The 23,057-nt window shown below is 43.7% G+C and overlaps 1 protein-coding gene across 1 annotated transcript; it reads left to right on the top strand.

Moving 5' to 3' along the window:
- Positions 1 to 2,093: 2,093 nt before the first annotated feature.
- Positions 2,094 to 8,490, top strand: LOC134056923 (E3 ubiquitin-protein ligase Topors-like). Its single transcript, XM_062513881.1, has 2 exons — positions 2,094 to 2,109; positions 7,028 to 8,490. Exons 1-2 carry the CDS (start codon positions 2,094 to 2,096, stop codon positions 8,488 to 8,490), a joined length of 1,479 nt encoding a protein of 492 aa, XP_062369865.1.
- Positions 8,491 to 23,057: the final 14,567 nt, after the last annotated feature.

The following is a 23,057-nucleotide window of genomic DNA, read 5'->3' as shown; positions in this document are numbered from 1 at the left end:
TGCAGTGATTGCTAATAATAATAATGCCATGAAAATATTTTAACTGGATATGGATGTGTGGTTATTCAGGATTGCTCTAAAAGTGATTTCTGGACTTGGTGAGAAGGAAAAACATAGACAGTAAGTTCTTCTAGTTCCTTTCTCTGTGGCACACATCACACTAAAGAACAGAAGGACAACAGTCACTCTAGGGAAGAGGAAAATACATTTTCTTCCACTCATTTTGAAATAATTGCAGCAGCTAAGAGCACAACATGGCCAGCAGATAAAGACAGCATTTGCTTTGCTACATTTACTATGTGTGTTATTGATTACAGTCATTAAGACAACATATTTTTACTCAACAAACTATTTTTTGGTTTTCATAATTTTCCATTGTAAATTATATAATGATGTTTTTGCTCTATCTTTGTGCTGATTCAAGTAGGAAAGTAGTCAAAATTACTAAAATGATGAACTGTAATTAAGACCATATATTGTTTTTTATCGTGAACCAAAAGCTCAGCTCCAGCATTACAGCACAAAAGAAAAAGGAAAAAAAAAAAAAAAAGTAAAACCGAACAAGTGAAATAACTTGCTGGTTATGCACCTTGATAATCATATCTTATCTTTTTTCATCAGCTGCACTCATCCTGCTGTCATTCCACATTGCTACAAAGGCTCTCAAGCACAGGAAAGCACACTCTGTTCTCTGTTGTCATTTTTCAGAGGTAACTGTGGGTGGACTGTACATTTTGCAGCAGGTAGAGCTACCTATTGCAAGAAGGAGAAATTTGTAGCACACTCTCCTTTTCAATTCCTTCCCCTTTCCTTTCTTTAGAAGATTAAATCCAAAATCCATACAAATTAAACACCTGACTGAGGGCAAATAATCCCATCAAACTAAATAAAAGCATAACAGTTTTAAAAATCATGCTCTGTGCAAGCATCTGCAGCCGGCTTCAGATCAGTGTCAGACATGAAGCTTCCCACGACGGCGATAGTTGTCCCCAGTCTCTTCAAGGTGACTATTCACATACAAAAGCATGTACTAAACTTCCATGCTCAGGACCTAAGGGCAATTAATTCAGTTTTAGCTACAAACAAGCACCAAACTAAAATGCTGTCAGGGTTCCTATTAATTATCGGTGTTTACGTATCACTATGTGGTACCATCTAAATTATAAATTCACATGCCTACAAGGGACCAATTTTGTTTTTATTTCAGCCTCAACAGGCGTTATACACGAGGTGGAAATGACTGTAAGGGCTGTTCCCGTCCATGTACACGTGTACATCCCGGGGAGGCTGTGCCTGCCAGCCGGGCAGGGCAGAGGAAGCTCCCACGATCGGGCTGCGAGTCACCCCACTTGCGGCGGGGAGGACGCCTAGGGAAAAATGCCCGGGCCATGGAGCTGCGGGAGGAGCCTCGGCACATCAAAGCAGTGAACCGCGACACAGCCGATGCCGTCTCGCTGCGGCTTTTTTGGAGGGATCGGGGCTCGCCCGCACGGCCGGCCTGACCCTCCCGCCCCCCTCGCCTTTCCCTCCCTGCGGTCCCGCTTCCCCTTCCCTTCCCTTCCCTTCCCTTCCCTTCCCTTCCCTTCCCTTCCCTTCCCTTCCCTTCCCTTCCCTTCCCTTCCCTTCCCTTCCCTTCCCTTCCCTTCCCTTCCCTTCCCTTCCCTTCCCTTCCCTTCCCTTCCCTTCCCTTCCCTTCCCTTCCCTTCCCTTCCCTTCCCTTCCCTTCCCTTCCCTTCCCTTCCCTTCCCTTCCCTTCCCTTCCCTTCCCTTCCCTTCCCTTCCCTTCCCTTCCCTTCCCTTCCCTTCCCCGAGGCACTCGTGCCGCCCGTGGCAGCTCTCCGGAGTTTCCCTGCACGGAGCGGACGCTGCCGCTCCCAGCCCGCAGCCCCCGCTCGCCGGCGCCGCACGCAGACACGGACACGCCGCTGCCGCCGCTTGGAAATCGCGCCCGGCCGCTCCGGAGAGCTGCGCACGCTTGCTTGCTTGCTTGCTTGCTTATTTATTTATTTATTTGTTTGTTTGTTTGTTTGTTTGTTTGTTTGTTTGTTTGTTTGTTTATCCCCGCCCGCAGCTGCCGAGCTCCATCTGCCGAGATGCCGCTAACCGGCCGTACCGCCGCAGCGACCTGTCCCTGCCTTCTGCTTCTCTCTCCGTCTCTCTTCTTCCCTCTCCGCTCTCTTTTCTACCCCTCTTCGCCAGGAACACTTAGCCTTCTCGATCAATAAACAGTTCTCGCATATAGTATTGCTGCGTTTGTCTTTTATTTTTATCCCGGAAATCTGTCAGTAAGAATCCTCCTCAACTCCCCTTTGGCAGCAGGATGGGACACATGGGTTGAGGTAAAGACACTTTCATTGGGAAAGTAAAAGTCACACACAGAAGCAAAGCAAAACAAGGAATTCATTCATTGCTTCCCATAGTCAGGCAGGTGTTCACCCATCTGCAGGAGAGCAGGTATCCATCTCTCATCCTGTGTAGGGATGATTTGGCAAGACAAATGCCATGACTCTCAACTTCCTTCCCTTGTTTCTTCTTCCCCCAGATTTATATGCTAAGCGTGGCACCATAAATTATGGGATCGCTATATCCCTTGGGTCATTTGGGGTTAATTGTGTCCCCTCACGATTCCTTGTGCAGCCTCCTTCCCTCAGCCTTCTCACGGGAGGGGTAGGTGAGGAGCAGCAAAGGCCTTGGCTCTGTGCAAGCACTGCTCAGCAGTAACAAAAACATTCCTGTGTTATCAACCCTGTGTTCATCACAAATCCAAAACCCAGCCCCATACTTCCCTCTGTGAAGAAAGTGAATGCTACCCAAGCCAAATCCAGTGCACAGACCATCCTCCTCTCCTGATTCTTAGATGCCTGCATAATTGATGACAAAGTTGTGCACATTTTAGTGCTGTCCGACTATGGTGCCTCTGTATGGATAAGCCTCTCTTTCAAGGTGGGGTGCGAAGTTATGCCTGCTGGCCTTCTCCCCACACAGCACCCTCCCCAGCACAGGCAGCAGCTGGGGAGGAGCTGATGCTGCATTACCCATGGTCTAGCATGAGGCACAAAAGGTGGCTGGTCTCCAAAGGAATATTTGACGGATTAGTTTTGGGTTATGGCATGCTCAGCCAGAACTTAATTTTCTTCTTACCTTGTACTATATAGGGAATCCCTGTGGGGACCAGAGAGTAGAACTAGTGTTTCTACCTGGGCCTAGGCTTGTGTAATTGCCATTTTCAAGATGTCCTCCTCACTGTGCAGTAGCCACAGAGACCAGTGGAGATCCAGCTACCCTCCTTCTCTTCCTCAGCTTTCCCACTCTCTCTTGTGTCAGTTTTCTTCATCACCCTGTTCCCTTCTCTTTCCTCCTTAGTGTCTGCATGACATATGGCTTTAACAGAATATCATTAACCTGCAGCACTACAGAATGCTGGTGCTTTCTTAACAACCTGCTACTTTCTATTTTTACAGTTGCTGAAGAACAGGCGCCTCAGACCAAGCTGAGGGGCTGACCTGCTGTTTATGTACTGATCTTGGCTGCTGTATCCCTGCACAAGTTTTGTTCTGCTGGTGCTTCAGAGATAGCTTGGACTCCAGGTTCTGTCTCTTCAGACTGGGCTCATTATGAATTTGCACAATATGACATCTAAAAGGGTAGAAGTAAACTTGCACTTTCAATTTTCAGGTGTGCATATGCAAATGAGGATGCCTTTGAAACTTGAAGAAGAGAATGGGGGCTTGTTCTGTTTCTATATTTCAAATCCTCTTCTTGCCCCACCCTCATCTATTTTTTCTCCTTCTTTCACAAGTGCTGCAAGAAATGAGCTAAGTTACTTGCCTTTAAAACACAACAAATATGATGTGGCACAGCATGCGCGTGCTCGTGCTCTCCATCCACCACACTGTAACTTCAACTTGTTCACGTGGCTTTTTAAACAAGAGTATGATAATGGTTTGTATCATATGAGAAATAAGGACTCTCCATTTTTGTCTCACTCAATCTAGATTGCATTTTCCCTATTTAGTGTCCGGATATGCAAATATTCATTGTATTCATTTCATGTGGTTGCTTTCTGCTTGATGATTATGGTATCTTTTTATGTAGTACTATGCCATGTAAATTGAATGGAAGGCATGTAGATTTTTTACATTGCAGGCGGATTGCAAACCTTCTCAGCAAAAAAAAAAAAAAAAAGAAAAAAAGAAAAGATATAAAATTAACGTCTTAACACTGTGGCACTGTGGAATGAATCCAGCCAGACACCTAACCTTCCAAACTCCAGGAATGTTAAAATTAAATGAATTAAATTAAAAATTGAACCTTTAAGCCTTCTCAAATAACCAAATTTCATCTTAAAAGGCTTCTCAAATATCTGAAGCTCAAAGCATGTAGAATGTAGACTGTACCTTTGTGACTGAAAACCCTTGGGGGTTTTGCAGCAGTTTTTACTTTTAAACTCCGAAACATAAGGAACATAAGGCATAGTACCAGATTTCGACATTTTATATATTCTCTAGTGAAAATTGCTTATATAACTAAAATGTGCAGTCCATGCCTTGCAGCATCATCCTGACTCTGAGAACTTGCCAGAGCTACAGAGCATGCTCCCAAAACCAGGCCATTCCATATTGGCTGTTCAGATGTCTAAAGTATATTTAATTTGAAAAACAAAACAAAACAAAAAAATAATTTAATAGACAAGTGGCTGCTTACCTGGGAATACTCTGTGCTTGCAGAGAGCTGCAGTTTGAGTAGGACCTCATAATTTGTTGCAATTTATTTCTTTCATGACCTGACCATTTGTAGGCAAGTACAAAAAGGGTGCTTTTTTTTCTTTTTCCATCTGCAACATAATGACATGGCATATAACAAAAGCAGTATTTCCACTGCTACAAGGAGCAGAGCAGGGAGACCCAGAAGCCCTTCTGTGTGCAGGGCTCAGCTGTCATGGAAGCAAGACAAGATGTGAATTACATTTGTTATTCTCTCCCTTATGGTCTCTACTTGACCTGAGTCATCCTCTTTATAAGAAGCTGCTGTTAGAGTAGGATGTCACTTCAGTTCCTGTTCACAAGTGTTGGCTGTTTTTTTGCCATGACATAAGGACAGATAATTTGGGGGTAATTGGCTAAGGCTTCTAGCAAAACCACTGTGCCCTTTCTATTTCTGTACAAGTTTTCAGGTAAATTTTCAGTGCAGGATTCTGCTATTGTCTCACACCAGTTCCTGCAGTCCTGGGTTGAAATGCTTTCTTCTGACTTCATTCCACCAGGGAAAGCATGGATTGACTTCGTAGTGTTCATACCTGCCATGTACCTCTTTTTCTAAGGTTCCCTTTTTCTACACTCAGGGCTGTGTGCTCTGAATACATTGCAGTGAAGGACCAGAAGCTGCCCAGGATGACAAGGTAGCACCTTTGTGAGTTCTGAAATGCCTACCAAAAGGTATTACAGGGATTCTTGTAAGTACTGTCCTTCTGGAATCCTTCTCTGAGGAGGATGAACTCACTGCTGGTTTTATTGCTCCTCTTTTGAGGCATTAAGTTTGGTCATTGTATGGACAGGCTGGAAGCTTAGATGTTGTGACCTAAGAGGACAATATGCATGAAATCCTTGGAAAATTAAAAGTTCTGTACATGTGGTTTTATCTACTAGTGAGTGTGGAAGGTTTTCAATGCTGTCCTTGCCTATCTGTGAAAGCATACAATATAAATTCTTCCCTTTATCAGGATTGTTGGTTTTGCTTTTTCCTGCTCACCTTCCTGCTTTTGTACATGGCTGCTGCTCCCAATGCAGCTTGCCTCTGCTTTATACAACCTCTGCTATATTACAGTTCAAAACTGCCTGCAGTCTTGAGCAGAGGCAAAAGCAAAGTGCATCCTGGCCACAAGGGCAATATTGCCACATGGACCGTCTTTGAAATGACAACCTTGGTTTCTCCCTTTTGCTTAACAGCTTCTGTTTCAGGCCCTTTTGACCCAGTTTTCACATAGCTTGAGAACTCATTGCTCTCTTCAGTTTGTCTCTGCAATATGGCTCACTCTGTTCAGTGATTTCTATTTGACTTTTCCAGTTTAATTGCTTCTTTGCCATCAGCCATCCAATGGGCAGGTGTTGAATATGCTTAAGGCATCAGGCTGCTGATGTGGGCACTGTTTGACCAGTGGATGTGCATCCCTGCAGGAACATGAGGAATGATGGGAGGATGTACAGCTGGATGGTAGAGCCAGTGCATTTCAGAGCTTGAAGGCTTTGCATAGGAGAGCCTGTGCCAGGGAATATTAAATTAGTCTGCAGATCATGCTGAATTTCTTTCTATCTTCTCTTCCAATTGTTAGTCAGAGAACTTAAGAGGAGGATGCAATTTTGTAAATATTCAATTCCTTTGGCAAGTGACTGCATGGTGTACATACTTGGTCTTTTTAATTATGATGCTGGTTTTGAAAGTATATTTTCTTTCAAGTCCAGGAGACTGAGTCTGTATTTTTGCTTAGACAATAATAATTAAATTTATTTTAAAACAAATTTTAATTTATTTTATTTCCCTTAGAACATGATTATTTTATAAAGCAAAATAGCTCACAAGATTGTGAGAACTGGATGACTTAAAGAAGCTGTTCTGGAAGCTAAACCTTTGCTTTCTGAGTTTCTGACTCAATTCCCATTCACATATTAGTGAATAATGCTGCCATCCAACAGCTGTCTGCAGCTCACATCAAGATGAGATGGCTGCTTAAGACCAGTCCTTGAGACTATAGGGAACTGAAGGAAAGAAAGAAAAAAGGAAAGGCCCTCTAATCTCTACTGCAAGTCAAGACCCTGTGGGCATGCTTTGGCTAAGAGCCAAGAACAGAAACAGGAGATGTACACAGAGCATCTGCCTGCAAAAGCTCCTTATCTTAGTGAGTAAACTCAGCCCGTCCTTCACAGGTCAGGATGTGACTCAAGCTCCAAGGTGCTTTGCAGCAGGGATGACCTGACTAGACAAATGGTAATCCTAAAATGTGGGAGGTACTAGGTGCATTCTGTTAGCTGAGAGTTTGCAGAAGGTAGCAATTTTTCACCAAAAGCCAGCACCAGTAAGCTGCCGACAGATGCATCTCCCGACTCCAAGTGCCCCATCTGCCTGGATAGATTTGACAACGTTGCATATCTAGATCGCTGCTTGCATAGGTTCTGCTTCCGCTGTGTCCAAGAATGGTCAAAAAACAAAGCAGAATGCCCACTCTGCAAGCAGCCCTTTTTTTCCATTTTCCACACGATTCGTGCTGAAGATGACTTCAAGGAGTACATACTCAGCCCTTTAGAAACCAGCTCTTTTGCCAGCCCTGATGGCCGGAGATTTCGTTATCGCACCACCTTAACCAGGGAACGGCGCGCGCGCAGTTCCCCTTCCCGAAGGATGCTGTCCTCTCCAGATAACGGGATGTTGTTTGAAGGGCTGTCAAGCGAGCCAACGCGACACAGGCACAGAGAGATTCAGCAGATGATCAGGAGGCTGGCCTCGAGGAGAAAGGCGAGCGCAGAGGGCAGATCTCTGCGACAGATCCAGGAGGAGGACATGATCAACTTCCGCAGGGCTCTGTACCGCACTGGCGTGCGCATCCGCAGCATTCAGGACGGTGGCCGATACCGAGAGATTTCGGCAGAGTTCTTCCGCCGCAACCCTGCTTGCCTTCACCGCTTGGTTCCTTGGTTGAAGCGGGAGCTTACAGTCCTGTTTGGTGCCCATGGATCTTTGATCAATATCGTGCAGCACATCATCATGAGTAACGTAACTAGATACGATCTGGAAAGTCAGGCCTTTGCTGATGATATAAAGCCATTTCTGCTGAATCGGACAGAGCACTTCCTACATGAATTCATCAGTTTTGCTCGTTGTCCTTTTAACTTAGAAGCGTATGATCAGCACGCCAATTATGACTGTCCTGCACCATCATATGAGGAAGGAAGCCACTCAGACTCATCAATTATTACAATATCTCCAGACGTGGCATACCCACAAGGGCCGGATAATAGCTTGTCTGTGCCTGGCCTTGGTCAGGCTCCCTGGGATGATGAAACTCCAGGGCCTTCCTATTCCATTTCAGAAGAGGTTCGTGCAACCATAGCTTCTCCTCTAGAGTCATCAGAAAGTTCTGATGAGGACTCTGTTACAGGGAGTAGAAGAGCCCAACTGCCAACTGAGTTACAGGCTAATGCTGACTCAAACGACAGTGGCTCTTCCTCAGACAATTGTGTCATTGTTGGGTATGTGAAGCCATTAGCTGAGAGGACACCAGAAGTGGTTGAGCTGTCCTCTGACTCTGAGGATTCCATTAAAGAAGAGAGAAAGGAAGATGTCAAGAAGCAGCGACCGGTCCAGCATCACAGCTGGAGTGACAGTGAACCAAGCAGGAGCTTCTCACCACATTCCCCAACATATAGGGAGGATGTAGGAATTCACAGAAGACAGATGAGTGTCATTAAAAGACCATGTGAGCTTTTCTTCAGAGCTTAACTTTATAGCTTGCCTGTCATCAGAAGATTGCCAATTTCATACCTTGATTTCAACTTACTAAGAAGTTCCATATGCCTCCCAGGAGATAATAAGATTTGAATAACTGGGCTGGGCAACATAGAAAAAATATTCAGAAGTGCCTGAATTCCAGGAAATAGAAACTCTTCTGTGAAAATGTCTTTTCAATCAATTGCAATTACAGCTGTCCACTGATAACCTCAGGACTGGGATGAGACATTAGATTAATACCATCAGGTGTGCTGGACTTCACAGCCAGACTGATTTAATGAGTTGCCTCAAAAGGTGTTATAATGGATGTGAGTTAATCTCCTCACTGTTTGACTGGATCTCATTGTTCGAAATCAAGCTGCCTAGTCTGGCAGCCTGGAACATCAGCTCAGCAAGCAAGGCTAAGCCATTGGAAAGAAATTTTTCTAAAGGTAGAAGTGTTTATTAATTCTTTAATTCATGAGGATGTTGGGGGCTGATTCCTGGTGTTCAGGACAAACAAAATCAAAGTTTCTTACAGTATTGATCTTCTGTGGGTGAAAAAACAGAGTAGAAAGCCCTACCTCACTTGAAGTTTGCCTATTTCCTCGCTCCTGTGTCCTCACAAGCTTTATTTAGGTACATACTTCACATGCCAGCTTTCCCTTATGAATGTTTAGTGAGAAATTCAGTTCACTCTTAGATAAGCATTCCTGACATTTCCTTCTTATGTTAGGTCTGTCCTGACACAGGAAAAGCCAATGTGGAACTTCATGTGTGCACTGGAGGATTTGGAAGTGGAGTGATCCTGAGTCAGTGTTGGGAAATAGAGGTATGAGATTATACTTAAAAGCTAATAATATGCCTTTCTGTTCAACTTACAGTCCTACTGCAGCATCAGAAGACTCTGATGGAAGCAGGGGGAAAAAAGGTGTGTTGATTTTTGCACTGTCAGTTAGGACTCTCTCCAGGAAATGGAACATATTTGATAATATACACTTTTGCAGATAGTTGAAGTGTGTTGGATTATGTTGGGCTTTGTTAGTGGCAAAAAAAATACCTTCTTCATCCTTTGTTACCCTGTTCTCCTTGTAATTTGAAACATTTTCATTGAAGTTCACATGATAATTTTGAAGCATTTAGGCAGCTTTGTTTCAAGTTGCTATTTTCAAAGTCAGTAGGAGGATATAAAGTTTGTGACTGTTGCATAACTATTAGGGTGAGGCACCAGAAACAAGGAAAAAAGGCCAGCTGTAGAGATAACTTCCTGGTTATACTTCACATGCTACATTGTTTACTGAAAATCAAAAGGCATAATATTTCAACAGTAAAAATGTCTCTACTCTCACTCCTTGCACAGGTTGTTCTCTTTCTCTTCACTCTGCTTAATAAAAACTGTGGTTTAAGGTTAATTAGATTAGTTTTGCACATTTTGGAAGCCATGGAAAGATGAAGAGTAGCAAACAGATAAGGTGCTCAGGAGAACTTCACTGGCTTTGAGGATGCGTCATCCCTGTGGCATGTCTGCCATTTGCCCCTTATGAAAAATTCATTAATTCAGGTAACGTTTTTTGATAAAAGCTTTTGCTTCAGTAAACAAAACCTCCGCACTGAATCTATGCAAGAAGTCTGTGATCTTTGCTTGACAGGAGCAGATTTTGTATGTGGCAAAAGGCTGGGCACTTTCAGGGAGAAAAATACAGATAATGTCCCAAATTCAGGCAGAGGTTACATCTATTTTCCCACCTTAAACTGCTTAAACTGAAGTCACTTGACGAATTTTGGAGTTAGTGTTGCTCTAGTGTAGCAAAACCCCTTGCAGTTCTTACCTTTAGATGTTTCTACTCTCATGCAGGCAGTAAATGCTTTGGTGATTTATGCCTGATTCACGTTTTTAAGGCGCTCAGAAGAAATTTGAGAACAGAGCATTGAGTAAAATTCACTGGTCCAGATTTATCTGGTTCATGGATGAAAACCAAGACACCAATATTTTGGCAAAAACTAGATGGCCTAGGACAAAAACCTAGCTGGCGAATTTAAACTAGATATCCTGTTCTTGGATGGCTAAAAAGACACAGTGTCTGTCTAGGTTCTCATATGTTGGCCTAATCAGTTTCATACTAGAGTAATTAAACTTATCCATGCAGGTATGAAAAGAGAATTAAGTCCTTAAAATAATTACAGATTTGTAAATATGGAATATAAAATAGGTGTTATCTCCTGGCTGTTAATTTTGTGTTAGTTCTTTATGCTGCTAGAAAACCTCATTCAAGGCTTTTAATAGCATTAAAGTACCATTTTTACACCATAGAGTAAGAGTCTGTTGGCTCTATCTTTCTTAACCAGCACTTCAAAACTTTTACCTTACTATGTTCAAAGAAATATTGTGCAAACTTAGCAAAAACCTGACTTCAATTAGAGTTTTTAATTTTCAACTTGTGGCAAGTTGTGCTCAAACTCATAATAAATGTAATAAAGGAAGAAACAGGCTTTTTTTTTGCTTTTTTTTAATTTTTTTTTTTCCCCAAAGGCATGACTTTGGTTCTGCTGAGCTGGTTGTGACAGGAAAGAAAGTCAAACTTTAGTTTGGTGGATATGGCCTCATTTTCTAAAGGGCAAGGGGTTTCAGAAAGTCTTTATATTGCATTTTGCCCCCTGGGAGGGATGGGGATATGTGCCTGATTTGACAGTTCTATGCATTCACATGCATACTATCAACCTTTTTTGGTTTTTCATTTGGACTTTTCACACAATATAGCCCAGAAAGAAGCATTCATTTTAGTGAAAAATATGACTGTGAAAATGTAAATTGTCAGCAGGCTGCAGGAATAGCTTCCTGTCTTCTCAAACTAAGAGTAACTCAGTTCTATGTGGTAACTGACATTGCCCACTTACTTCAGCACAGAAGTTTTATACAGATGTCTAACGCATCACTTACAGTTTCATTATCCGACTTAAACAGCAAAAACAAGTTATGCTTGACCTTGAGGAAGCAATGAAAGAACAAATGCTTATTAATAAGAATTCTACGAAGCTATTTTTACAATTGCTTCCAAAATGAGAAGTATGTACTCTTCAAATGAGCTCTTTTCCCAGAAGCTGTTTAGAACTGTGGCTGAAGAAGATAAATTGGCCAACAACAGGCTGAAGCATGAGCGAAGTAGTTTTGAGATGTAGTTATGTTCCTTTCTTCCTCATGGGTAAAGGCCTCCTAATTAAGAAAAATTGATAGTGGCATTGACTTACTCATAGACTATCTGTGGGTGAATCTTACACAGAAAACACAGCCAGTTTATTCTAGTCTACCAGTATCTTTCTTAAGAAAGAATGGTTTTCTGAGCTTTTAATACTTCAAGAAATTGCAAATTATCTTTACTCTCCATTCAAATGCAAAGTTAGTGAATTTCTAGTTCTGTCCTACTATTTTTTGTAAAATATTTTTTCTATCCAAAGCCAAAATTCTCTATGCCAGTTTGTTTGGATGTTGTTGTTGTTTGGTTTTGCACTGGATCTTTTTTGCTGGAAGCCAAAATTAATGAACCATTCAGAAAGAAACAAGCTGTCAGGAAAAATACAAATCAATCATCTATGAGTGGCTGATGCTGATGTCCCCATGTGGTCACTTTCACTGGTAGACTAAGGGGAATAGAAAAATACCCCCCTCTTCTGACTTGCTTCATTTTGAGGAGGGCAGTTAGCCATTGCCTGCCCAGTGGAACAGTCTCCCTTCATTTCCTACCCTTCAGACCAGGTTTGTCCACTGTCCATCTTGCTCAGATTTTTAATTATCATTGTCTTTTAATCTGGGACATTGCACACCACAGGTTTTATTTTCTGTTAATCTCTACAGTTTTCCACTGTCATCCATTTGCAGCCCACACTTCCCATCACATCTGTAGCTGTGTTTCAGTAGAATTTCAGAAGTCTTTAATAGAAATTATATGTTAGCTGTGTTTTTAAATGCTGTCTGGCTTGGGAGATGCTATGTCATCACAAAGAGGACTGTGGTCAACCACTAGCACTCACCTGGTCTGTGAGCACAGACAACTTTCTTTCCAGCTCAGGTCCTCAGCTTCTGCTCAGGGAAACAGGCACCACTGTATTTCTCTTCACTTGTTTTTGCAGCAATTCTACATAAGACTGCAACTCCATAGAATGTATGCTATCTTTTGCACCCCCACAAAAATTTGTCTATCTCAGTGTTACATTTACACATGGCTCTAAGAACAGGTCTTCCAGACCTCCGGGAAACCTGAGATCAAGCCTATTAAACTGCGGTTATTTGAGGAGGGGTGTATTGCTGACACCTTTGCCACAGGGCTAAATACCTCCATTCTTTTCTGATGCAAACCCCTTCTTTCAGTAAATAAATTGCAGTAAATAAAATCTGTAGGCTGCAGCCCGATGTTGCATTGTCTTAAGCCAGGCATATTAACTTAATTGAATACCTTTGTAATTGGAGTATTTTGAATAGGTAACTTTTAATAGGTGCCATGTACCAGCCCAGGAATTGAAAGAAGGACTGAAGTATTAACATTGGTTAGTTTGGTTCTTTTGAGGTGAGACACCCAAACAACATCTGTCTGTGAAGACAGCCCAAGGCAAGCGTTCTTTTTTTTGAAGTCATGGGCTTTCTTCTTGTAACAGGTGATGAGATGATCATGAGCAAATACATTCAGCTGCAAATTTCATGTAAACTGTAGTTTCGAATCTTAGGAATGCAAATAATATAAGAACCAGCTGGAAGCAGGTTGTGTCCACAGAGTCTTCAGCTGAACTCAGTATACTGTCAAGACCTTGGCATCTCCCTTTGTGTGCCATCCTATAAATTACAACATGAGCTGCTCTTGGAGACATACAGTACTTGTAGATATCATCCCTGCAGTCTGACCCGGCAAACAGGGTATAGGAGTGTCCCGTCCCTCTTCAAAAGGGGAGTTGAGGAGGATTCTTACTGACAGATTTCCGGGATAAAAATAAAAGACAAACGCAGCAATACTATATGCGAGAACTGTTTATTGATCGAGAAGGCTAAGTGTTCCTGGCGAAGAGGGGTAGAAAAGAGAGCGGAGAGGGAAGAAGAGAGACGGAGAGAGAAGCAGAAGGCAGGGACAGGTCGCTGCGGCGGTACGGCCGGTTAGCGGCAGCTCGGCAGATGGAGCTCGGCAGCTGCGGGCGGGGATAAACAAACAAACAAACAAACAAACAAATAAGCAAGCAAGCAAGCCAGCAAGCAAGCGTGCGCAGCTCTCCGGAGCGGCCGGGCGCGATTTCCAAGCGGCGGCAGCGGCGTGTCCGTGTCTGCGTGCGGCGCCGGCGAGCGGGGGCTGCGGGCTGGGAGCGGCAGCGTCCGCTCCGTGCAGGGAAACTCCGGAGAGCTGCCACGGGCGGCACGAGTGCCTCGGGGAAGGGAAGGGAAGGGAAGGGAAGGGAAGGGAAGGGAAGGGAAGGGAAGGGAAGGGAAGGGAAGGGAAGGGAAGGGAAGGGAAGGGAAGGGAAGGGAAGGGGAAGCGGGACCGCAGGGAGGGAAAGGCGAGGGGGGCGGGAGGGCCAGGCCGGCCGTGCGGGCGAGCCCCGATCCCTCCAAGAAAGCCGCAGCGAGACGGCATCGGCTGTGTCGCGGTTCACTGCTTTGATGTGCCGAGGCTCCTCCCGCAGCTCCATGGCCCGGGCATTTTTCCCCAGGCGTCCTCCCCGCCGCAAGTGGGGTGACTCGCAGCCCGATCGTGGGAGCTTCCTCTGCCCTGCCCGGCTGGCAGGCACAGCCTCCCCGGGATGTACACGTGTACATGGACGGGAACAGCCCTTACAGTCATTTCCACCTCGTGTATAACGCCTGTTGAGGCTGAAATAAAAACAAAATTGGTGCGTCTCAGCATGGGTTTTCCCACTATTCCCCATGCCACTCTGAAGAATATCAATTTGCCCAATTGTACATGTGAAATTAAACCTGTTTTCCTAATCCTTTCACTCACACTCCAGTGCAGAAGCCAATGGGCTTGGAGGAAGCAAAGTTTCAGGGATGACAGCTTTTCCACAGGAAGGCCATGTTCTGAATTTGACCATCTCCAGACTGAGCTCATATGGAATGTGAGCTGGCTAACTCTGGTAGCACATGCAATAAAGGCAGGTACATGTCACCTCTGTGTTGCAGCCTTTATTCAGTGTTTCAGGTCATGGTCAGAGGATGCTGATGTCCCCATCGGAAGAGGGGGTCTGGTATGATGACAGCTACCCCTCGTTGCCATGCAGGAAGGAAGCTGTAAATTGGCACTGAGTGAAACTTCGATGGACATCAGAGACAGACTGACGTAGGACACCCAGTGCTGGACAACCTCTTCCCAGAGCTATTCCACCTGCCAACACTGGCCTGATTCAGATGGTGCCAGCTGAAATTCCATCCCTCAAGCAATACAAGCTGAACTGAGCCCCTTAAGGGCTGAAGTATAAATGCATCCACAGGTGCAGATGAGACAGAAATGTAGATTATCCTGTCTCAAAGCAACTCCACAAAAAAAAAAAAAAAAAATTGTCCCCATTGTATCTTGCAGACCTGGATGCATATGCTGGGAGTTGACACAACTGGAAAACCTACAGCATGCCCAAAATGATCCCTGAAGGTGTTAGATCAAAGCACATGGTAGAGAAACTGACCCTGTTCTGATCCTTATAATATTCAGCTTTCTTTTTGTGAGACCGTCTCTCACTGTAGCCCTACTGCTTTTAGCTGGGGCTCCAGCAGTGCAGAGGTCCCTCCAAGAGTATTGTGTAGCCAGGGGTTACCTTTGGGCCTCACATTGCTTTTGAGCAGAACTACAGAACCATTGCTTTCAGCCCTGGTATTGAAACATCCTCACTACCACGGTGATTATGACAGGGGCAAGTTTTCTGAAGCTGGCCAAGGCCTGGAAAGCCCTCTATTCAGAAGCTCTGAGAGTCTGGTGTGGCAGCTGGCTCCAGTCTGACAACAAGGGTCGGACATGAGCACTGCAGCTGATTTTACAAACCACAGGAGTCACACCAGATCATCAGAGCTATGTACCAGTGGGCCCCAAAGCAACACGCTCTTGCTGAGAGAATCAGACTGAAACCTGGTCAAAAAAAACATATGTAAAAGCACATTCAAAAAAAAAAAAAAGCAGAACAGGCACTACTGCAGCTATGGGCTTTCTATCCCCACTCTCTCTCTGACATTTTAAACTTTTCCTTCACTACAGATAGACATCAGCCAGAACAGTTGTCACAGGCCTGTTAGGCAATTGGGAAGTAACTAATTACCTCAGTGGGGGTGCCCCCACAGGTATTCAAAACAACATGTGCTAAGTGAGTATAGCCTGCCAGTGCACCTGGCACATTCCCTGCTCTGAGACCCTCCTTATCTGTGGGAGTTCAATCCAGGAGTGAATTTAATCAGCAGGACTAAGAAGGATGATCAAGATTAGCAGGTCCAGGAAGACCATGATAAAAGTGTGTAATCAGTGTGCTTTTTCTGGGAGGACTGAGAATTGGAATAATTCAACACACCTCATCACAGTAGTGTGAGGGAATTAGCTCATGCAGCACTGGGATGTATTTGTCATTGGGGGGAAGTACAACAGCTGTCTAACAATGTACAGTAGCAGTGTGTAACAGTTTTATGCTAGGAATGCCTGAATTAATTGGACCTTTGGGGGAACTGGGGAAGGCAAAGTGTAATTACTTGAGCTGGAATTTATCAAACTTGAAAAAAATCCTGGTTATTCCTGGAAAAATTACTATGTGACCATCTATAGTAAAATCCATTGTCCAAAAGGACCCAGATTGCTGGGTTTATATGTCCTATTAAAAGATACCCAGTGCTGTAAAGAAATTGCTCAAACACGTTTTTCAAATATAAGATAATTGTAAGGGCTTAATCTCATGTAGGCAAGTCTGACCAGTGAAAAATACAAATCAGTGTATACCAGTTGACTATCAGAGCAACAGAGCTCCTTACAGTGATTTGTAAATACCCCATGCCTCGCTAAGGTGTGCTTATTAGTTTGTTTACAACATAAGAGTTATTTAAAATAAAATAATTAAGTATTATTTTTTTTTCATTCTTCTGGCCACTCTGAAGGCAGCTGTCATGTTGTAGATGTGCAGTAGCCTATTGAGAAATTACTTAATGTCAGACTGTGAGCTTCTGAGCAGCCACTTTTCTCTTATCATTCAGCAAATTTTGTGCCAGATGAGATTGGTTTCTTGAGTTATTTAAAGAAATATTAAGGAAATGGATGAAGTTAAGCCATTATTAGGCTAGTGAGTAATTTAACTATTACAAATCAGGCAAGTGAATCAAGCTGAACTGATTATGCTTTTGTGTTTAGGCAAAGAGAAATATGTCCAAACTCAGTCCTGAGACTTACTTTTCAGTAGCAGGGTCTCTGCAGACACCACAGCTGGAGAACATGGTACTTCAGTTATGGAGCTGTCTATGCAAACCCATGCAAACTACGAGCTGTCTGAGCTCCATGCGTTGTTTGAGAATCCTGGCACGTGCCAGCAGGACAGGCTGGTGCTGAACCTCCTGCCAGAAGCCACCTGGGGTCTGTTGCAGCTTGTGTGCTGCTCACCCACGAGCCCTGGGGTCTTGTCCTCTTGTTCAGGAATGAATGCGATGGCAAAGAGCAGCTCAAGGCATGTGCTCTCTGGAGGAGGGTCTGCTGTGCAGGTAGCAAGTGGACATCTTCCAGGACACAGTGGCCCACATCGAAGGCAAGTGGGACATTTTTGTTACTAGAGAGCTGTGATATATATTTGTAAGCCTCCACTGGATCTTTTCACACTTGTTTTGTGGAGTTTGTAAAACTCTGATACTATTCATACTGGCTTTTTTTGTCACATGCTTTTGACAAACACAAACCTGAAAATTAAAATCTTAATTCAATAGCAACAGCAACAAAAATTTGCAAAAAGAATACTAGAATTTTTCTTGCTTAGTCCCACATATTCATATACAGGCTTGGGGGAGCACAGGACAATCTTTTAGATATGCCTATGGATAGCTGAAATTCACAGAAATCTGACATCAGTGAATTAGGTTTTTTTGGTTAGTGGAAGTTGGGTGTCCCATTTGACACTTCATGTCTCGGATGTATGTTTAAGAATTTGATTCAGTTAAAACATACTTAAGCTTTTATCTAGTAAAAATCTCCCTGGGGAATACGGATTGACAAAACTGAAGACGCTGTCCCAAAATTGGCTCTGAAGTGACAGTGGGCAGCTGTTACATAACTCAATGCTGAAAGGTGATCTGGTTTCATCTGTGGCAGCCATGGAATTGCCTGCCCTCCAAACATTTCAACGGAGAGAAAGAGGGATTGTAGCCAAAGGAAATGAGAAAGTGATAGGCATAAAAAGTGGAATCAACTCAAATGCCACAGAGGGTGATGGAATAAGTCTAAACACAGGCACGGCTTTGCTCTCATTAGAGGTTTAGAGCTGCCTTCCCAGGGCTAGCTTTCATGCAAGGGAGCATTTTGGCTCACTCTAAAGAAGAAATGAAGTGTTTAAAGGCATTTCAGGAATATCAGAACAAATTCAGTGCCAACATGATGGTGGAAATAGCTACCACTAGCAAAACATTTGCTCTGCTAGCACAGTCATATTGCTGAACTTTATTCCTTTTCTCCAAGTACATTTGAGACACACTCCAGAAATAAAAATTTCAGGGGAAGACAGAGAAATTATCTCAACACCTCTCTACCAAATCTCCTAGGAATGAACAAAAAGTAGGGGAACTTCAGCGCCGGGTTCTGCAGTACTGGTGGTTACAGGGACTAGAAGTGCACAGCTGCAACCATGGAGGTAAACTTAGCTCAGATTACATCTAGTTGGAGCTATTTTCCAAACTCAGGGCTAAATATATGCTGATGAGAGAAATTGCTACAGCACACTCCTCTGACAGGACACCAGCTCTGATCTCAGATGATTACCCATTGTGAGAACAGGCATCATCCAAGAGGAAGTATAATACATACTTTATTCCCCCCACCCAAAGAGTAGGGGAAGGGATTTAATTTCTTAAGAAGCTATAATGTTATAATGGTCTTGTCCACTAATCAGGGGGAGTAATATCCTGGTTTTCTGAGGTTATTAGTAAAATTTCCATTAAATTTAACAGGATAAGGACAGGGCCTTTGATCACAGGGGATTAATCTGTTGAATAAATGGTGCTGAGGAATTTTTTGTCTAGTCTTTGTCCTTCTAACTGATTATATGTTTCACAGGTAGCACCTGAATAGGAAATATGGAAAAGACCCTGACACGGACACAGGGTCTGAATGAATGCTAAAATACCACTAGAAGCTTTATTTGCTGAACACAGCAACCCTGCAAAAAGTCATGGGATAACATGGCAGCTGTTAGTTCCCCTTGACAGAATAGGGTGGAATTTAGGACAGGAATTCACAATAGGAAAACCAATGTCCTTACTAGAGACATAGGAGAATACTCTATAGTTTAAGCCCAAGGACCCCATGCCTCATGGGCTGTTCCCAGTGTGTTTAACAGGAAACAGCACTATCCCTGAGGATAGCCTTGCCCCTGAAGAGACCTATATAGGAGTACAGAAGAAACCAAGTGCACCACCGGGGACCCAGGGCAAGAGAATACCTAGGAATCAATAACACACATTTGGTGAGAGTCTGAAAATCAAAACTGCACAATCAGGTACAATGTGCTGTTCAGTGTTACTCCTGGGGCTAAGCAAGCCTCCACAAAGAAATATGTGGCATGGCGGGCTGTGGTCACTTAGTGTTCAGATGTAGCTTATCCACAACACTTTGCCCTAGTCTCACATTCCCATAAAGAATTTCTGCTTTGGAAAATGATCAGCAGATACCAGGTCAGCTTCAGAAGCCAGACAGACTGTCAGGTACTGCAACATGGCCAAGCACCCCCTCTGTTAATACACCAAAGCACAAAAGACATGTGAGTTTACAACCTGGGGGCTCTTACACACAGTATCTTTAGAAACCAAACAATATTATTGGAAACTGATATTTAATAGTAAATAAAAAGTACAAAAAAAAAGGACTACCTGATAGTTTCAAAAGGAACGACAGCTGCAGCTCACCCAGTTGCACCCAGCAGTTGACATGAGCACCCTGGTAGACAAAGATATTTTTCAGCCAGGCTGAGCTTGGCCAAGGGAGTAGCATGCCAGGTAGGAGTCAGCCGAGCAGTGCCAGTGACCTCAGGAAGCCACTGTGAAATGCCCAGAGGGCTAGCCAGAAAAAGACAGCAGTAAAAGTTTTCATCAGTGTGACACAGGCTGCTTATATAAAGCTACTTCTCAGGAAAAAATGTTTTAGAAGCCCCCTGCTTAATAGGGTCCTTGGAGGCCTTTGGCAGGAAGAAGCACAAACTGATAGCACTAAGCCAGTACCCACCTGTGAGTCAGGAGCGCGTTTTGTCACATGGCTACAGCAGAAGCATCTGCTGGGGGAAATGCACAGTGTGCATTTCAAAAGCAATTGCATTCAGTGCTTACTGCCTTCTGTCTGTCAGCACTCAGCTTCAGCAGTGCTGCTGGGCACTGCAGCTACCCAAAGTTCCGTGGTGCCTTCAGTCTCAGGAAGTGGGTCACCAGCCTCCCAGCATTCAGCCATGGGGGAAAGCAGCAACAGCCTGAAGGATTAGGAGGCAGAGGGCAGATAGCTACAGCAAATGAAGTCACACTTGTAGTTGCTGTAGCTGTTTCCGTCCAAATAAGGCTCAGACAGGACTGGGAAGGAAGTGTTTACACACAGCCAGCCTGCAACAAGGGATAAAAATCATAATGTGTGTGGTTTTATAGAGCCTCTACAGCATAGCTCTGTTGCCATGAAACAGGGGAAATGTTCCAAATTCTGGTCACACAGAGTTTCTGGGAATGAGGGAGAGTGAGGCAAGAACTACAAACAATTAATGTTTTGTAAACATTGTAAAACTAATGTTTTTAGTTTTCACTTCCCGCGTGTTATCCTAGACAAGAATATAGGGATTTTAGTTTGGGATAGCATTTTAGAAAGAAAAGCATGGAAACACTTCTTCATCAACAAAAAATGATGATCTGTGTGCTTCTGAGCAGTCGGCTCTGAGCCGATGACTTGTAGGGAGGAATTCCCAGCTTAAACAATTTGTCCAATTAAATTATGCATCCAAGTTTCAACAAAACTTGGAAGCAAAATTAATCTCTGAGGCTTTAACCTAAGTTTCTGATGACGTTTGAAGATAGAGAGCTTGTTGGTTCCCCCCCTAGGGAAAAAGAAAATACAGTAGATGTTCAAATACTCATTTCAAAGAGACCGTCCCAGTTAATTCTAGTGACAATAAAAAACCTGATCTCATGTGGAGAGCTGTGTCCTGCTGAAAATCACACTGAGTATTTAGTTGTTGTTGTGGCACCACCCTATTCCCCTGGAAAGGCTTTCAGGTTATGTTCCTTGGTCTCTTTCCCTACCCAGAGCCCTAGTCTTCTTTCCAAGCTGTGAAATCATTTGCTATCTAAAGTCCAACCTGCCATCATTGCTGTCATCCACTCATTCTTAATTTGGAGTCAAATATCTCACCCTCACAATTATAATTTGTGAACAAGAGGCAGTCCAGAGAGTGTAAGGGAACATAAAACCCTCCTACACATTTTCCCATTAGGACTGATTTTGTGGAGAAAAGCAAGTTGCTTCTAGGTCCATTTTCAGATCATGTCCCTACTTTGGTCCAGACTAAATTTGGCACTCCTGTAGATTCCAAAACACAAACTGCATTTGTGTAGTTAAGTAGGGTGAAGCTTAACATTTGAAAGTTAAGGTAGAAAGGAAGGACACTCCTTCCTGCCATTCGAGAGAAGTAGGGCCCTTTTCTGATTCTGTTAGGCTTTGTGAGAGATCCTGTGGAAGCCTTGGCCTTGCACATGTATCAGCATTTTCCATAGTCATAAATGCAAGGATCGTAGGGCTAGCAGGAAGTTTGGTCCTTCAGTCTTCACTGAGGTGCTGAAACAGATAAGACTGATGATGTGGTACACTTAGCACTCTTGGTGCTCAGTCTGCAAGAACCACAAATGACTCTGATGGGCAAATCACATACAGGGGCACTAATCAGATCCTAAGAACCAGCACTTACAAGGTCACTTTCAGTTTTCAAAACTTCTGGACTTAGGTTAAGGTAAATTACATGACACAAAATATCAGAAGGAAGCATGTGTTTTGCCTCAAAAAAAAATTAGTGCACTCTGGCAAAATTGTATTGACTTTTGGTGGCTGAGAATTCAAAATGTCTGTTCAAGTTCCTGCTATTTGCCACCCATTAATCGAATGAGTTGCCTGTGAAATAAACCATTAGAAAAGCCCTCGTTAAATTGTATCAAAGTAAATGGTTATCTAAAATAGACACCACAGGGAGGTTCTTAATTAGTCTGTTGTCAGCTGGGACTGGAAATGCTTGCAGCAGCATGAGGCTAATTAATTTCTCATTCTGCCACATTGCAGCTTCCTGTCAAAGAACAAGGTACAATTCAAAACACACCAAAGGCTGGTTGCTCCTTTTCAGAGACCATTACAGCAGCAAAAGAGGGTTTTGGATTGGCCTGTACTCACTTCCCATAGGGAAATGAGTTGAAGGGATGTCCAAGCCAGGTGAGTGTGCCTGGGATAAGATGTCTGTCTAAAAAAGGAGACTCTGGGGCCCATATTCTATTGCTTAGCTGAACATTGCTTCCTGGATGGAAAATGAAAATTAGTCTTTGGAGGAGGGTCTTTGGAATCAACTGGAAGCCCCAAGGACATGTATGGGCTTTTATCCTGTGTAAGTCTGACACTGCACAAGTTGTGCCCATCTGCCTGTTGTGTGGGCACAGACCTCTGAGAGCTGTCCTGCTATAACAGGGATTCTGGGAATAGGCCAGCTAAAGAGACAGTGCCCATACACCCTGGTGACCCAAAATGCCATCCGAGTCTGAGGAACTGGTTGCACTTTGAAGGAAGGAGCAAAAGGTTACAAAATTTCTATTACTCTCTCTTTCTTACCACCATGCCAAATGAAAAATGTATTCTTTGGTGGAAGTGATTTAAACAGTTTTGCACACACTTTGGACAGTATTTCACAGCAACCAGCAGAATAAAAAAAAAAAAAAAAAAAAAGAAGGAACCTGCCATGTGTCCTTCTTTGTTGGCTGGAGATCCCTTGCAGACAACGCAGGGTGCCTGATGCCTGATACTGGATGTAGAGATGGAGCCTCAACCAGGGAATGTCTGGTGATGGGCTGTGAAGGGCCAGTAATAGTAAACACATTGGGTAAATATTTTCTGGCACCCTCTAAATCTAGTATCTTTGGGATGTGGTGAGGAGCATCCCTGCTCAAATGAAGCTGCCCCAAGTGGCCTGCGCTGTCTCTGCTGCAGGTAGAGAGCAGGGGAAATGAGGCTGGGCAGAGGAACAGGTCTGGCCCTTCTGAGCCTACACTCAAGGTTTGGCACCAACCCCTCCCTCCTGTGGGATGGCTGGAGACATTCATGTGCTCTGCTACTCCTCTGCAACATTTGTACCTGTTTTTACAGCATCCTTCCTGTTTCTTC

Source organism: Cinclus cinclus, chromosome Z, assembly GCF_963662255.1.
Source record: "Cinclus cinclus chromosome Z, bCinCin1.1, whole genome shotgun sequence".
NCBI classification, from domain to species: domain Eukaryota; kingdom Metazoa; phylum Chordata; class Aves; order Passeriformes; family Cinclidae; genus Cinclus; species Cinclus cinclus.
Note: the sequence above shows the minus strand (reverse complement) of the source record. Positions and strands in the feature narration are given on the sequence as shown.